Raw genomic sequence first — 17574 nt, forward strand, 5'->3', positions numbered from 1 at the left:
TCAAGACATAGGAAATAGAAGCTGCCAATTCAGAATCTGGCAGAACATCACTTCAAACTACAGCTTTAACGTTTTTAGTGTCTAAATCTTGGACTTCAATTGCTAAGTGTAATTAGTTTATTCTTTTTTGAGGCTGGTGTGTTCCCATATGCAGTTGGTTCATAGTTTTCACCAAATTCTCAAAGAAGTCTGTAACTTAAAAAAGCCAAGGAACCACTAATCTAGTCAATGCTCCCTCTTTCCCAGTTAGCAGAGGGGAAACTGAGGCCCAGGAAAGTCACACCATTCATCCGAAATAGTCAATACTATACAGCTGGGATTAGAATGCTGGTAGGATGACTTCTGAGTGGTCAACAAGTATTTATTGCATTATTACCTCAGATCCAGCTCCTTAGGGTGAGGAATATCCATTATCTGCATATATTTTTATCTGATCACCAACCTGGGCTCAGGCACCAAGTCTCCCAAAGTGGCGCTTCACAGCTAAACACATCAGCTTCTCTTGCTTCAAACCAAGCTCTTAAATAAAACCAATGCAAACCAAACCAAAACAAAATAAACAGCAAGCACACAATAATAAAACATATATTTTGATTATGGAAGTTATATGAGTCCATTGTGGACATTATGGAATATAATAGAAAAGTATGAAAGAAGAGATAAAATTCATTCATACTTGGGATCCACAATTTAATAACTTAATTTTTCCTTATTTTTTCTGTTATTAAAATTAATTTCATATAGATAATATTATGTTGTGGAAATAGCATTATATAATATCATTAAAGACTATAAAATATTATTTATAAAGATGATATGGTTTTCCATTATATCAAGATACCATATTAATTCCTGTATTATTGTAAATTTTTTGTCAATTTTTATTTACAAATTTATTGTAAATTTTTTTTGCAGTGAACGTCCAGGCATATTCATTTTTGTATGAGAATAAATTCCAGAATAGACATTGCACATTGAACATATAATCAGTATTAAAACTCTTGATGTTGGTTGCCTAATTGCTTTCTGGAAAGATAGTGACTATGCAAATACCTACAGTCATAGAGCAGATACCAGCAGACACTTGCTACTCTTCACTAATAACAAGAAGACTTTGTAGCAACTATTGAATAAATGTCATTTCCTATGTTTTATTTATTTTTACTGTTTATTGTTATTTCTTATTAATAAGCTCTGAAAGGGCTGAGACTTCTGTTTTGTCTTCTCACCTTTATTGCCTAATGCAATGCCTGATTCAAAGCAGGTGCTCAACAAGTATGTATGAAATGAATGAATAAAAGAATGAATGAACGAGTGAGTGCATGGATCTGTTGAGCTGCCTTGCTCTTGTGTTTTGGGGATTTCCTGATAGCTCAGTGGGTAAAGAATCCACCTGCAATGCAGGAGACCCTGGTTCAATGCCTGGGTCGGGAAGATCTATAGTCCGCTCTATACTCCCTGTTTACCTGAAGTTCTCTCTTGTCTTGTGTTTTCTTAGTTTAGCTCTTCAGGTATTTGTTTCTCTGCTCTCCAATAGCACACTGCTTTAAGGCCAGGGTCCTTGTCTTATACCTTCTTTCAGTGACTGGTGCCTCTTGCCAAGTGCTTAACATAATGCCTTGGGAAACTTTTTAAGTAATTGAAAATTATTTACTAATGAATGTTTTAATTAATAAAGAAATTAATTATGAAGTAATTACTTTTTGTTATTCTACATAGGTAGAAGCCACCAATCAAATAATTGCTATTGAACAGTCCCAAGCAGACAGAAGCAAAAAGATTTTCAATCCTATTAAGTAAGAACTTCTTTTCTGAATTCTCTTGTGAACATATTTTGGGAAGAAAATCTATTGCCAAATTTATTTTATTTTAAAAGAATTCCATGATACAAACTAAATTAGTAATAATGTGTTAGTATTATGAACACATGCTTATCAACAAAAGTAGGTTAAGATATATTGAAATAATTGCAAAAAATCTATAAAAAGCCCCATCTTTTAGGTCATCATTATTTACAGAATATTTATTACTGACAACCTTGCTAACAACCTTGGTTTCCTGAGACAGATTATAATTAGATCTTTCTTTTAATTTTTCATTTAAATCAACATGCTACTGATGGAATTGATTTTAAGGTTCTGGATCCATGCTGTGCTTATAATTCATTTATCTTGTTTCTTAAAGCACTGCTGTTAGATTGCTTAATGAGCCCTAAAATAGAAAGAATGCGGGGAACTTCCCCAGTGATCCAGTGGCTAAGACCCTGTGCTCCCAATGCAGGGGGCCTGGGTTCAATTTCTGGTCAGGAAACTAGGTCCACATGTCACTACTAAGATCCTGTGCAGCCCAAGAAATAAATGAAAATAATATTTCAAAAAAAGAAAGCCACAGGACTGGGATCATCCAAAACAATGGATGCCATATAAAATGAAAGAGACTTCCTTTTTGACTGGTTGGGGATGATTTGAGCCTGAGGGAGAAGGCAATGGCACCCCACTCCAGTACTCTCGGCTGGAAAAATCCCATGGATGGAGGAGCCTGCTGGGCTACAGTCCATGGGGTCGCATGGAGTCGGACACAACTGAGTGACTTCACTTTCACTTTTCACTTTCATGCACTGGCGAAGGAAATGGCAACCCACTCCAGTACTCTTGCCTGGAAAATCCCATGCACGCAGGAGCCTGGTAGGCTGCAGTCCATGGGGTCGCACAGAGTCAGACACAACTGAAGCGACTTAGCAGCAGCAGCAGCAGCAGCAGTCCTATTTGGGGAAGAAGATGGTGCTAGAGCCTGGGAGAGACCAGGTGTGAGCTCAGCCTGAAGCTCAAGCGTGTACAGACAGCTCTGAACTTGCCTGGTACCTCTGGTTTTTCCTTGCTGGGAGGCTGTGTGTGGTCTACCTTAGAAGCAGGCAGCTTCCCACAGCCAGGTCAGGAGAGGGCAAAAACGTGAAGGAGATGCAAAGGAGTTCACCAGGAACCTAGAGGAACTGCTTCTGTCAGGAGGAGAGCACTGTAGCAACAGTGACGCAGGTGAGGGGGCTTCTCTCCTGTTGTTGAGATCAAAGAGCCCCAGGGTAGGAGCATAAGCCCTTCAGAGTCAGGTACTCTGGACTTGAACTGCTGCTGAATGAGCATTTCTAACTTTCAATGAAATTAAAAGACACTTTCTCCTTGGAGGAAAAGCTATGACAAACCTAGACAGTTTATTAAAAAGCAGAGACATCACTTTGCTGACCAACGTCCATGTAGTTAAAGCTATGGTTTTTCCAGTAGCTATGTCTGGATGTGAGAGCTGGACCATAAAGAAGGCTGAACACCGAGGAAATAGTGCTTTCAAACTGTGGTGCTGGAGAAGACTCTTGAGAATCCCTTGAACTGCAAGGAAATCAAACCAGTCAATCCTAAAGGAAATCAACTCTGAATATTCATTGGAAGGACTGATGCTGAAGCTGAAACTCCAATACTTTGGCCACATGATGCGAAGAGCCGACTCACTGGAAAAGATGCTGATGCTGGGAAAGATTGAGGGCAGGAGGAGAAGGGGATAACAGAGGATGAGATGGTTGGAGGGCATCTCTGACTCAACGGATGTGAATCTGAGCAAACTTCAGGAGACTGTGAAGGACAGAGAAGCCTGGTGTGCTGCAATCCATGGGGTTTCAAAGACTTGGACATGACTTAGTGACTAAACAAAGAGTACCTCCCTGGCAGCCATTCCTGACCAGGCTGTGGGTACTATCTTAAAAATCAGTGTCCTCCACAGTGTGATAAGAATGGGGGACTAAACATACCTCAGAATCTAAGAATGAATCAGATATGATCAAGAACTATGTTCTCTTACAGTCTCTTTGTATTTTTGCTGTTTGCTTTAGAATTAACCTGCTGGCCGACCAGGTCACCAAAGTAACTCTGGGCCGGTTACACTTCAGCGAAACCACAGCAAATAACATGAGAAAGAAGGGGAAGCCAAACCCTGACCAAAGGTACTGGCGTGGTGTGTATGCCTTTGCGGGGGGGGGGGGGGGGGCGGTGGGGGCGGGTAGCTGGTTATGCTACCTGACAGCCCAGGGCCCCCAGAGGCCCCTCTGATCCCCTTGGCCTCCCTCAGCTGCTCTCCTCCCTTCTCTGACTCTGCTGTTGCCGCATTTCATTTACCCTTAGACGTCGTCCTTCTTCCATCCCCACACCCTGCGATGCCTCCTCTCCTGCCCAGTCTCCGGGTGGCTTGTTTTCATTCTCCCTGTGATCCTTCTGCAGGGGTCCCCAACCACCCGGATCTAACGCCTGATGATTTGGGGTGGAGCTGATGTAACAATAATAGAAATAAAGTGCACGATAAATGTAATGCACTTGAATCTTCCTGAAACCATGCCCCTTCCACCCCAGTCCGTGGAAAAATTGTCTTCCATGAAACTGGCCCTTTGTGCCAAGAAGGTTGGAGACAGCTGCATTTAGAGGGACCATGTGTTCATGTCTTGTGACGGGCTGAGGGCTGAGGATTGATGGCATTTCTCGAATTCTGTGTGCTGGTCACTACTTTAATGCCCTGAGCTCCGAAGCTCTGCTGTAGCCTTTTTTGATTGAAAATACATTTGCATTAATGATTTATACCTGTGATTCTCAGAATGTGCTCCCAGGACCGGCAGAGATGGTATCACCTGGACACTTATTAGAGATGCAAGTTGTTGGGACTCACTAAAAACCTACCTGATCAAAAACTTGGGATAAGGTCCAACAGTCTATATTTTAACAAGTCCCCCTCCAAGTGATTTGATGCATGCTCAAGTTTAGGAACCACTGATTTTAGAACAGAGGTTTTGGAGTTGGAGGGAATTGAGTTTGACTATTTGATACTGCCATTTACTAGCTGGGTGACCTTGAGCATGGTACTTAACCTCCCTGAGATTCATTTTCCTATTCTGTAAAAATGGTTCAATACCCATATCCTTCTCCAATAAGGTTGTTTTGGGGTTCTAAATGAAATAATGTAGATAAACTGCTTAGCCAGCACATGGCACCTTTTGAGCACTCAGTGGATGACAGCTAATTATTATCATCATTGTAACAGTTATTACTATTATTGACATACTTTAGTTACAGGGGAAAAGTTGTACTCCCTAAGGATTGGAGACTGTTCAGAGTGCTACAGAAGAAGTTGGCAAAGTTGTTTTTTTTTTTAAATGCAATTCTTAAAGTAAATGCTTTTCTTGTAGGGATAGTGTGACTTTCATGGGATACGTTGACTTTCAAGAAATGGTCTAATAAGGACCTACTGTATAGCACAGGGGACTCTATTCAATACTCTGTAATGATCTATGTGAGAAAAGAATCTAAAAAAGAGTGGACGTATATATAAGAGATTCACTTTCCTGTATAGCAGAAACTAACTTCAATAAAAAGTTTTAAAAACACATCATGCTTCTTTATAAAAAAGAAGGAATGGTCTAATCTTAAAAATGTCTCATCAGTGGTACACATGAAGAAGCAGTTAAAATAGTGAGGAAGATCGCCTTGATAACAATTGCAGACATTGCCAAATGACTCATGGGAAACAAAAGTTCTGGTTGAGAACCACAATGTAAAAACTAAAATAACAGTATCTGCTTGACTGAAGTCATGACTGGAGGCTATGAAAGGTGCAGGTTACATGACCAAGAGCAGATCAGGATGGGAAGGAACATGTGCGGCTGGGCGAGCCCTGCGGGGTCACCCCCCACCCCCCCGCCTTATGGCCTAGGATGTGTGGCTTGGATGGCTCTGGACAAAGGCACCTCTAAGGTGACTTTCTGTTGTGCATGTGCAAGGAAATGGCAACTCACTCCAGTGTTCTTGCCTGGAGAATCCCAGGGACGGGGGAGCCTGGTGGGCTGCTGTCTCTGGGGTCGCACAGAGTCAGACACGACTGAAGCAACTTAGCACTTAGCAGTGTGTGAGCAGTGCTGTGCTGAGGGCCCCGGGATGCAGCAGGTAAGGCCTGCACTAGGCCAGCACTGATGGGCCAAGCCCAGTCTGTCCAGTGATGGCTGTTGTGGGTGTGCAAAACAGCACACTCATCCCTCAAGCTGAGTGAAAGGCAGACCCAGAACAGCAGTGAGTGAACCAACTCCTCTGTGGTTTCACAAGAGGGGCAACTTAGAGTGGAAGAGAAAAACTTTGAATATGTAAACCCGGTAAATTCTCTGTTAATTAATCCATTTGATGGCACAAACTATGTCTCTTGTTTCCTGATGTGTTGGCATTGGTCTGCTGTTTCTGAACTAGATACTTCATGTTGGTGGTTGGACTGTATGCTGCTAACCAAGACCAGTTCTACCTGTTGTCTGCCCACATCTCTGAACGGATCATTGTAAGGGTAAGTGCGGTTCTTTGACTTTTCAGGATCCCATGGTTTTTTTTTTTTCCCTGTAAGTAGACTTTACATATTCAGTGGAACGCATGAAGTGTGCAGTTTCTCAATGGCCAGTGATGACAAAGATAATGATAGTAACAGCAGATACTGTGATTTTAGTTTTTACATGTGGTTCTCAACCAGAACGTTTGTTTCCCATGGGTCATTTGGCAATGTCTGCAAACATTTTTGGTTGCAACTGGGGGTGCTACTGGCATTTAGTGGGTTAAGGCCAGGGATGCTGCTCAACACGATGCCCAGAACAGCCCCCACAACAGAGTTACTCCTCCTCAAATGTCAGTAGTGCCGGTAGTTGAGAAGCCCTGGTTTCTACTGTGTGTTGTAGGCACTGGGCTACATAATTTCTTTGTGACATCATTCTACGTTGTTTCACGTTTACATTACATTCTTTACACCCAGAGGAACTTAAGAGTTCTTAAGAGGGCTTAAGAGCGAGAGAAAGTCATCCATGAGCACAAAGCTAGTAAGTAAATGAAGGAGCCTGGGTTACAACCCAGTTCCCTCTGACCCCAAAGCCCACAGGGTGGGGGAATAGGCAGGAAGGCATCCCATGCCCCAGACTGATCGGTGACCCCAGGACCTCTAGGCTGCTGCCCAGAGCAGAGTAATGGCTCAGCACGTTTTGCTGAATGAATGATTGGTCACAGCTCTGGACGGGAGTCTTGGCAGCCACCAAAACATGAAGCTATTGGCAGCTGCAGCTGCAGCTGTGTGAGGCCAGGCTGGCCGGCACAGAGAATGCCAGGGCCATGAGGGAACAGGTAACCACAGGCCTGGCAGCCCTGGGAGGGGCTGTTTGGTGATGGGTCTTTGAAGTGGCACAGAGAGACGTGCACACTCCAGTAGGGAAACTAGTTTACGCTGGGGCACGCCCACTGACCCGGCTGTTAAACTTAGGCCTGGGGACAAGAGCTGCCCATTTGGGGAAGGGAGTCTTCCACAGCTTGCCTTGAGCTGTTCTCAAACAAAGGGCCCTCTGTGTAATTCTTTTAGTCAATAAAAAATAACAAGCCATCTATTAGTGGAACTCTTGAAACTACATCTCAGAGTTTTATTGGAAGCAAAGTAATGATGGAAATGAAGTAAAACACTGGTGTGTCCAGATGTCCCTGGGTGAAGCCGGCTGTGTGCCCGCCAGCACACATACCCAGACTGTGTTTCTGTGGGGCCTGATCTAAGCTTCGGCAAAACAGCCTCCTCTGGGGCAAAGGAAGGTGGGGCCCCTCCTTAGGTCATGAGCCAAGGGCAGAGGTTCCGGCCCATACCTCAGCCAGGGTCGGGGTGGCCTTTGACACCTCACCTGCTGTCATCTGGGATTGCTTCGGTGTGCTAATAAATGTGATTTAAAATCAAGTCTGGAAACCTAGGTTGCTTATTTTTTCTGATTCCTCACAGGAAGGAACAAATACAGGCAATGCCTTTCTTTTTAACATTAGGGTAGATCGGATACCATGAAACTGCTGCTTTGAGTGGTGAAATTCATGCTTAAGTCAGGCAGTCTGCTAGTCACCTGCATACTTTAAATAATTTACCTGGTGTTGAGATTTCTCCATTTCCTGCTGAGAGCCCCTGCAAAGCTCTGCTTAGGCTGCCGTGCCAGCCTCCACAGCAGCAACGTGAGAGGGGAACACGGCCGGACATGCTGTTCCCAGAACTCTCTGTTAATGGGCTCTTTCTCGTACCCAAAGTTCAATGAGAATTTAACTCGTAATGATGACCCTGAGAAGTCCAAAGTTTCTGCAATTCATGTTAAGTGTGTCTATTGAAAAAATTATGCTTAGTATAGATTGGATGTCATATTATTCATTAAGTTTTTATTTTTTAAAAATGGATGTGTTCCACGTTCAATGGCTTTCTTCTAGCCATAATTTTTGGTTAAAGAGAATACCCTCTTCTATATGTATGCTGGGTAACACAAGGGTTACCCTAACAACAATGAGAAAAAAAACAATAGCAATAATATCTTTCCCTCACACTGGAAATATCTTACTGAGATTATTTTGTTCTAACCCCAAATGTAGAGTGAAAATGAATGCAGACTTTTGCATTTATTTAAGCATATAATGTTTAAACCAACTAGGAGAAAAACTGAATTTAAGAAATGGCATTATTGTTTGAATCAGTGAGTTTTAGAGAGCACGTTTCCTGCCCCTGAGATTCTAGAGGGTACTAAACAGGTATATGTACCATGGGTTGAGCAGAGGGCAGACCAGCCTACATTTTACAAAAAAGCCAGATATGCCTTCTTGGGCCAAAGCCTGGGTCTGTTAGTTCGAGTTTTAGGATGAAGGAAGAGAAATGTGACAAAGATAAGACCTGACCACATTATATGGAGACCTGCAAATTGCACTTAGCAAATCCAGATTCATTTTGAGAACTGAGTCATTTTTCCCCAAAGCAGAAATTAACATAAGGGTGAATGTATGGAGGAAGGTTGGGCTTCCCAGGTGGCTCAGATGGTAAAGAATCCACCCGCAATGCAGGAGACCTGAGTTTGCTCCTGGGTTGGGAAGATGCTCTGGAGGAGGGCATGGCAACCCACTCCAGTACTCTTGCCTGCTGAACCCCATGGACAGAGGAGGCTGGTGGGCTACAGTCCCTGGTGTCACAGAGCTGGACACGCCTGAGTGACTAAGCACAGCACACACAGCTTGAAGACTGCAGTAGATGAATTTCAGGCCTCAAGGGGGAGTTCAGGAGACCAAGCTTGTCAGAATTCTCCGAGGAGAGAGAAACAGGGGCAGGATCCAGCAATTGTTCATCCAGATTGTCAATCAAAACAGCTTTGGAAAGATATTTTGGTCCCATACTGTAAATTGACCAATTTAATGGAAATTAAAGCTCACTCCAAAGAACAGATTTGTTTCCCAGCTCTTTGTTTTGGGGAGCATTCCCCAGCAGAGCTCCTTCGGATTCTCCTTGTTAATGGCTAGACTTTCCTTCAGCTCCATTCTTCTCCTAAAACACATAATTAAACCTGGTTGGTAGGGCTATGTTGCGAGCAGGAGGGATGATCAGTTTTGTCCGCCTTTCAAAGACATGCCAGGGTTTCCTAGTTTTGAAAACCATTAATTTATTCCAGCTTATTTTTCCAGAAGAATAGAAATGGGCAGGTCCCCCCAAATTCTCTTTTATTGCTCTGCAACCAAAGTGCCACGGGGTGGGAAACCCACAACTGGGATGGGGAAAGATAAGGGAAAGAATGCAGATGCAAGGATGGGGAGGGATGAGGGGAGAGCAGAGCCACTCCGAGTGCCATCTCTGTTTTCCCTGACCCTTGCCCATTTCTGATCACAAACCTCCCTTCCCTTCCCCTACACACTCAAGCTGCACACACAAACACACACACACACACACACACACACACACACACCTCTTCTGAAGTTCAGCTGAATTTTTATTTACCCAAAGGAATCAGTGGGTAGAGCAATGTCTGTCTCACTGTGCAGTTGGAGTTCAACAGAACAGCCTATAACTATAGAAGGGGTAACTCATGAGCCCTTTCATAGTGGTATGGAACTAGTGTATGACATAAAGAAGTTATTCTTAAACTATGTTAAGAATAAGAATCCCCTGGAGAGCTGGTGGAAACACGGATGCCTGGGTTCCACCTCCACAATTCTTGGTTCAGTAGGTTGGAGATGTCTGAGAATATGCGCTTCTTTTTTTCTAATTTATCTTTTAAAATTTATTTTTAATTTTACAATTGCTTTACAATGTTGTGTTGGTTTCTGCTGGACAGGTATGTGAATCAGCCATAAGTATACATATGTATACTTATGTATGTGCCCCCTCTTCAGCCTCCCTCTCGCCCCCCACCCCATCCCACCCTTGTAGGTTTTCACAGAGCACCGGGTTGAGCTCCCTGTGTTGTAAAGCAACTTCCTGCTCACTTCAGTTCAGTTCAGTCACTCAGTCATGTCTGACTCTTTGTGAGCCCATGGACTGCAGCACGCCAGGCCTCCCTGTCCATCACCAACTCCTGGAATTTACTCAAACTCATGTCCATTGAGTTGGTGATGCCATCCAACCATCTCATCCTCTGTCATCCCCTTCTCCTCCTGCCTTCCATCTTTCCCAGCATCAGGGTCTTTTCTAAAGAGTCAGTTCTTTGCATCAGGTGGCCAAAGTATTGGAGTTTCAGCTTCAGCATCAGTCCTTCCAATGAATATTCAGGACTGATTTCCTTTAGGATTGACTGGTTAGGTCTCCTTGCTGTCCAAGGGACACTCACTAGCTTCCCACTAGCAATCTATTTTACATACGGTAATGTATATGTTTCAGTGCTACTCTCTCAAGATTATGCATTTCTAACAAGCTTCCAGGAGATGCTGATACTGCTGGCCTGAGGACCACACATTGAGTAGCCCTGGTAGATCGCATCTCTAGGCCCATTTTCAATAGTCCTTTCAAAAGGTACAAGAACGAGTTTCTTGCCTTCCTCAGCTCAAGCTTTCCTATTATGCTCTTTGGCTGCTCTTTAGAAGCCCAACTGATAAAGCAAAGAAATCCAGCTTTCCTTTCCAAACTTTGCTTCTAGTGATGGTTCCTGTTCCAAGCATCTGCAGGGGGCGCCATTTCCACTGTATTCTCTGTGAACGGAGCTCCCTCGGAATTGTGTAGCTCTGCAGATGCTACTGAGGGGACAGATTGATTGATTACAGGTTAAATGGTGCTTACTATGCACAGTAAATTGTATTAGCATGAATTTGGGACCATTCATCCTCATTTTTACAAAGTGTTCATGCATACATGATTTCAATTAACTTCTGCAACCCCATAAGATAGGTAAAGACATTATTATCTGTATTTGTCAGAGGAGAAAACTAGTAGAGAAAGGTTAAGTAAGTCTCCCAAAGTCACACAGCCAGTTTGTGTCACAATATAGACTAAAATGTTCAGGTCATCCCTAAATATGTAAGGCTGTGGCAAATAAAAGTATTCTATAAACTTTATTTTGGCATTTGAGAGCAATCAACCACTATTGGGCCACATCTGAGCACAAATTCGTGATCCCAGAATGTTTTTCTGTGGTTCCATTTCAGTTTGCTTTGATACATTAACACTCCTGTTACTAGAGAAGGGAAATAAGTTCACAGATTTTATAATAACATTTTCCACTAGTAAAGAGTCTGCCTGCAATGCAGAAGACCCAGGTTTGATCCCTGGGTCAGGAAGAATCCCCAGGGAAGGAAATGGCTACCCACTCCAGTATTCGTACCTGGAGAATTCCATGGACAGAGGAGCCTGGCAGGCTACAGTCCATGGGGTCGCCAAGAGTCGGACACAACTGAACACACACACATTACTGAGGAGGAATCCTCTTCAAGGCTCTGTATTTTAAAGCTTGTGGATCTCTGGACCATCCAAAATGATTTGAATATGTTTTAGGAATTTGAGTTTTCATTTGATGAAAGCCAAGTGAGATTCTTGTAATTGTTCCCCCAAAATTGAACCTACTTATATCTGCTGTTCCAGTACTATCAAGTTACCAACAGGATCATAATTATCCCAGAGCTCATTAAGGAAAAGAAAATCCATCACTGTCCTGTTTTGTTTCCTTGAAGTGGCTCATTATGTTCATAGCAGAGGAAAATACATCAGCATTTTGTATGGCATACCTTTGGATTTAGTTGACTGCTCACTATAAAAGGATTTGAGTCAAAGCCAAATTGCCATTCACAACCAAGGAGGCTCTGGGGACCTTACAGAAAAGCTCTTTGTTCAAGTGAATTCACACAAAATACTGTTCAAAGTTGCTGTATATTCTTTCCCTGCTTTTGTCTATGTGGTGTCAATGGTTGAGTCTTCCAAGCAGATCAGGGTTCAGACAGGTGGGAATGAAACTGGAAGTAGAAGACACCTAAATTTCCTAACTGAACCCAAATTTAGCAATAAACTTTGAGATTTCTTTTCATTATTATTTGTAAATTAGTAACACACGACTATGGTAAAAACATTCAAATAACACCAAGAGAGTAGGTAGAGAAGGATAGGTCATAATTTTAAAAACATTAATTTTGTTGGGAGGATTTTTATGGATTCATTGATTCCCTACTCAAAGATATGTGGAAATATGGGACTTTCCTTGTGGTCCAGTGGCTAAGACTCCACGCTCCCACTGCAGGGGGCCCAGGATTCAATCCCCAGTCAGAGAACTAGAGTCCACATGCCACAACAGAAGATCCTGAAAGCCACAACTAAGACCCAGTGCAGCCAAATATATAAATAAATAGGTTTTGAAAAGATATGTGGAAATATGTTCACTGGCTACAGGGAAATGGGGCAGAGGGAAAGCAGTACAATAGAAAGTTATTTGGCAAAAAATTTTTATATAACAATAAAACTGCCAAAACTTTCTCTAGTCTGATAGATCCACTTGGTTTTTCCTGGAAGACTGCATTCAGCCAGGGCTGCTTCTGTGCAATACCACACAAAAGTCAAAGTTAGAATCATTATTTAATAATCAAAGGAAGTATAATTACAACTCTAGAACTTACTAGATTTGTGACCTTGGGAAATAGGCTTATTCTTTTAGAATCTCAATATAGTAAAAGGAAGATAATGGTCTTATCTCATGGAATTGGGGTGTGGATTAGCACTCAGCAAAAGTAGCTGTTACAATGCTTCCTTCAGTATCATCTGTGCTTAGGGAATAGCTGAGGAGAAGGAAATGGCAACCCACTCCAGTATTCTTACCTGGAGGATGCCAGGAACGGGGGAGCCTGGTGGGCTGCTGTCTATGGGGTTGCACAGAGTTGGACACGACTGAAGCAAATTAGCAGCAGCAGCAGCAGAGGTGTATTAATTATGCTTGTATTGTCATTTGCTTGTCAACTGTATGTGAAATCATAAACATGAAGGTGATTTGGAACTATAAAAGGGCTAACTAACTGCAAGGGCTTTAAAAAATTATCTGAGCTTTAATAAACTTGTAATATTTTCTGACATAATATTCTGGCTTTAAATCATTATTATTATTCTCCCTAAAAAGATACTCATTTTGAGGTTTTTTCCTTCTTCTTTATCATCCACCTACTATAACTGACACATTTTTAGTTCCATATAGAGACCGGATGTTGCAAACCATGACATGCTGAGCTCCTGCTGGTAGAGGCAGGACCGGGGTCTGTGGAGGATACAGAGCATTTAAAGGAGACTTCCTTGTTCTCCTGGGCCGCAATTATTAGAATATGTCAGAATGTCCCATCTGACAAATGATTCTCAAGTGGAAGACTTAGCTAACATTCCGCTTTCCTTTGAGGAATAAAGCAATCATTTGTTCCTATGTCCATAACTTTAATTGTAATGTATTTATGTATTTTTTTCTAGGCCTCCAACCCTGGGCAATTTGAAAATGACATTGATGCATTATGGCAGCGAGGACAAGTTCCAGAGTCTGTCGTTTGTCATGGTCGAGTGGGCATAAACACAGATGCACCGGACGAAGCCCTGGTTGTCTGTGGCAACATGAAAGTGATGGGGACGATTATGCATCCCTCTGACAGCCGGGCAAAGCAGAATGTCCAGGAGGTGAGCAGGGGGCAGGCCTTGGACACCTCCTCTGACACCCGAGTCAGGAGTTCTGGGCCCTCCTGGCCTCTGACACGCTGGACACGGGGCATCTCTCCACATCACCTGCTGGCATGAGATAAACATGACGCTTAACAATTATAAGCGTTAGAGTCGTTAGGTGTCTCTGCTGAAACTATAATGCAGTTCCTACCCGAGAGAATGCATTTACCTCCCAGGAGTAGTGGGCCATGACAGCGTGACACTGGCTTCACAAGCAAGAAGTCTCTGAGTTATTTTCCACAGGCTGCTGCTTTTCTGTTGTCAACCACTGGAGCTTGCCTTTCCTTTCCATCTCCACACTTCCATCTCCCTGTTCGTCTTTGGAGCACTGTCTTAGGTCCGTTCTTGCTCATATTTCTCCTGGGCCTCTCCACCTTCTTCCTCCGGGAGTCCCTCGTACCAGGCCTGCCAGCCACTGTCTTCCCTGCTCAGCATCCTTCTGAGAACACTTAGAGAAACTTCACCTCCTCACTCAGGCAACCCCATCATCCCCAGTTTCCAGGTCAAGACGTTTTCCCTCTGTAATGAGGCATGCATGCCTTATAAAAATCAGAAATCAGGCCTTGAAAGTGGGAGACTACTTGTTCACTTTGGGCTTGCCTGGATAAAAATGCCTAACCTCACTGAAATGCCAGTGTCTTTATCCATAAGGTAGAGATGATGCTTCTCTGCCTAACCCCACTGAGTCTTTTATAATTTTTAACCCATGGAGAAAATAAGTACTGAATCATCTTGGAAAGTCTCAAATGCTATGAAGACCTAAGGGGTCAGGATGAAAATGCCAGGTCATTCCAACCTTAATTCTGCTGCCCATTCACTGCTTCTGCCCCCTCCCCACCTTCTCACACATACTGCGTCTCCTGTAAACATTTTTGAGGCAGTGGCAGAATGGTGTTTTTAAATCTCCTTTCTGTATTCTTTCTCAGTTAATAGGAGACTTAATTTGAAAATCACTGGCCATGCTACCAGACTGCATTCCTTTCCCAGTGCAGATCTGCACTGGTTTTTCTAAACTAGCCAAGGAATGTCCTTGTTGGCTGAGAGAATCCCAGAGAAAGGCTGTAATTGTAGACTTTTATACTGATTGCAAAGTTGCGGTTCATGTTAGAAGAGCTGTGACCTACTAGCCAGATGGGAACTCTCCGGGTTGGGAGGTTCTCATATACATTTCCAGATACCAGCCTTAGATACCATGCTTCTGCCTTTTAAAAAGAGATGAACTGTCTGTGCTTCAGATCACACCAACTCAAACTCATCCTTGCAACTGGCTCTACAATCCCCCACCAGGTCTTATCTAAATGTAAGCAGAAGATGACAAGTGGGGAGAGTCCTCCATAATCCCTCCTGCTACCATTTACCAAATGTCTTCATCGAATGATGTTCCTTGGTTTGAAGAAAATGTATTGTCTTAAAATAACAAGGTTCCCTGGAACTTCTCAAATCCGTCTAGGAAGCTTCTCCATACAGTGCAGTGTCATCCAATCAAGGCTCTAGATGAGAAGTTCCTGTGTCCCCTTCCTGCCCAGAGCAGTAGGAGGGAAGAAAGAAAAGCAAGTCCCTGGTTAGAAGGCTAGTTTGAGTTCTGATTCTGGTACCTACTTGCTCAGGAACTTTGGCCCAGACATGCTCTATGCCTCTGTTTATTATTCTGTGAGTGGGGAATACCTATATTCATTTCACTCACATTAAAGGATTTTTTTCTAAGCTCATATATGGGAAACATTTTTTAGATGTATACAGCTAAGCAGATATAAATGGATATTACTATTATTGATGTAAAAAAGCAAGTTATATACATAATTCATCCATTATTTCACATTAATATTTTTGTCTTTCGTAAGTCTATCCACACTTATAAAATGCATGTCTCTAGAAATCTTGTTTATCTCATTCGCCATTTATTACAGACAAGAGAGATGATGGTAATGTTGATGATGGTGCTGACAGATACGTGAACTTCATCTTCACCTCTCCCTGACTCAATTTTCCCAACTTTTAAAAAGAAGGCCATTCTTCCAAACATGCCAGGAAGTGAAGCTTGGTTGATCTGATTGCAAGCATAGGACAGCAGGCTTTTTCCCATTCTTTAAGGAGGCATGATAACCAGAGCTGGCTTCTGGATTAACTGCTGTGGAACAACTGCTGCGGCTACACCTGTGCCTGGCACTGTGATGGGAGGACAAACGTCAGCTGCCGAGTGCCTGGCTGTGTCTCCTCGCTCCAGGCAGCGGGGAGGGGGCTTTGCAGATAATAAGCACACAAGCACCCTGTGTGGAGAGGCCTGGAGGAGATTTCTTGGACTCAGGTGGATTCACGTCCAAGACACAGAGATGATAAAGCAGATGTGACTAAAACCTGCAAAACAGAAGCTCTGGAAAATGAGATTGGCCTCTGTGAAGAGCAGTTTCACTTACCTAGGCATGGTATTTACTGAGGCGATAGTAACCTGGAGAAGAAACGCAGCTTTTACAATGGAAACTGAGCAAAATTAGGGTGGAAAGGGTATGATGAGAACCAAAGGGGCATGAAGAACAGTAATGTCAATGCAAAAATAAATAAAGAAAGAAAAGTTGAATGTTGAACGCATCAGTCAAATTCTGTGGTAAAGGCTGAAAATAAGGCAGCAAAGGACTAAACAAGAAAAGCCAGGGAAAAAAAAATCAGTTAAGGTGAAATGGTCTAGACCATTTCAGTTGGTCTAGAACAATGGTCTAGACCATTTCTCCCAATTGTACCAGCAGTGTGCTAGTTAAAGACAAAAGTGTGATGAGTTTAAGAAAGCCAAACATGTGAAGTCTCCCTTTAGGGCCATGAGCCAAATCAGAAGTTCAGGGTGAGCTCGTGCCATTCAAGCTGCTCCTGATGGGAGACTGATAGTCTGGGCTGTGGGCCATGTGTAATGAGATCCCCCTCCCTAAACAGACTGGAGTCCACGGTCTGCGATGTCTTCTCTGCAGTACAATGCTTGAGTTAGTGGTATGGAAACCTTGACTGTGAGATAGCATGACAGAGACAACCATTTGCATTCACAGTCAAAACTTTCCAAAACTACTGTGGGCAAGATCAGATGCCCAGATTCACTCACTAGGCTCTCACTCAACACACACCGGTGAGCAAGGCATGGGGTTGAATGGTGGCCTTGGTACAGTTTCTAGCAGAGGATTCCAAAGAGGCACAAGCCCTTGTCTCTAGGGGTTTCCCTGGGCCAACTGTACATACCACAGGGAACATGCAACTCAAGATGTTTATATTTAGCTTTGGAAAGTCTACAATCCAGCATTAGAAGTCACGAGAGCATTTTCTTAGATAAAGATTGTTCTAGAAGGTGTTTAGCTCCCCAAGTCAATCCTTAAAATTTTCTTTGGCCAAAAATTTGTCTGAAATACAATGGTAGTAGTCCTAGTGAATCTAATTGCTATGTCTGGGAATATGTCTTAAGGGAAAACGAAGTCAAGAATCCCACTTAGACAGCAGGAGTTATTTTCCCTCTGTGTAGCCTGGACTGTTGGCATGAGGGCACATTCTCCTCTGGTTTCCCTCTGCAACAAAGAAACTGGCACTGCCTCCGCTTTGCTCTCTGATGGGCCA

General features: G+C 43.0%; 1 protein-coding gene across 2 annotated transcripts in view; it reads left to right on the forward strand.

Annotated features, from left to right (window-relative positions):
* Nucleotides 1-17574, forward strand: part of MYRFL (myelin regulatory factor like) — a 123941-nt gene that overhangs the window by 59499 nt on the left and 46868 nt on the right. For both annotated transcript variants that reach the window (XM_025283961.3, XM_025283959.3), the window contains exons 8-11: nucleotides 1720-1796; nucleotides 3875-3985; nucleotides 6264-6354; nucleotides 13744-13944. In XM_025283961.3, coding sequence (XP_025139746.3) covers nucleotides 1720-1796; nucleotides 3875-3985; nucleotides 6264-6354; nucleotides 13744-13944 — 480 coding nt within the window. The remainder of the gene's footprint in view (nucleotides 1-1719; nucleotides 1797-3874; nucleotides 3986-6263; nucleotides 6355-13743; nucleotides 13945-17574) is intronic.

Source organism: Bubalus bubalis, chromosome 4, assembly GCF_019923935.1.
Source record: "Bubalus bubalis isolate 160015118507 breed Murrah chromosome 4, NDDB_SH_1, whole genome shotgun sequence".
NCBI classification, from domain to species: Eukaryota; Metazoa; Chordata; class Mammalia; order Artiodactyla; family Bovidae; genus Bubalus; species Bubalus bubalis.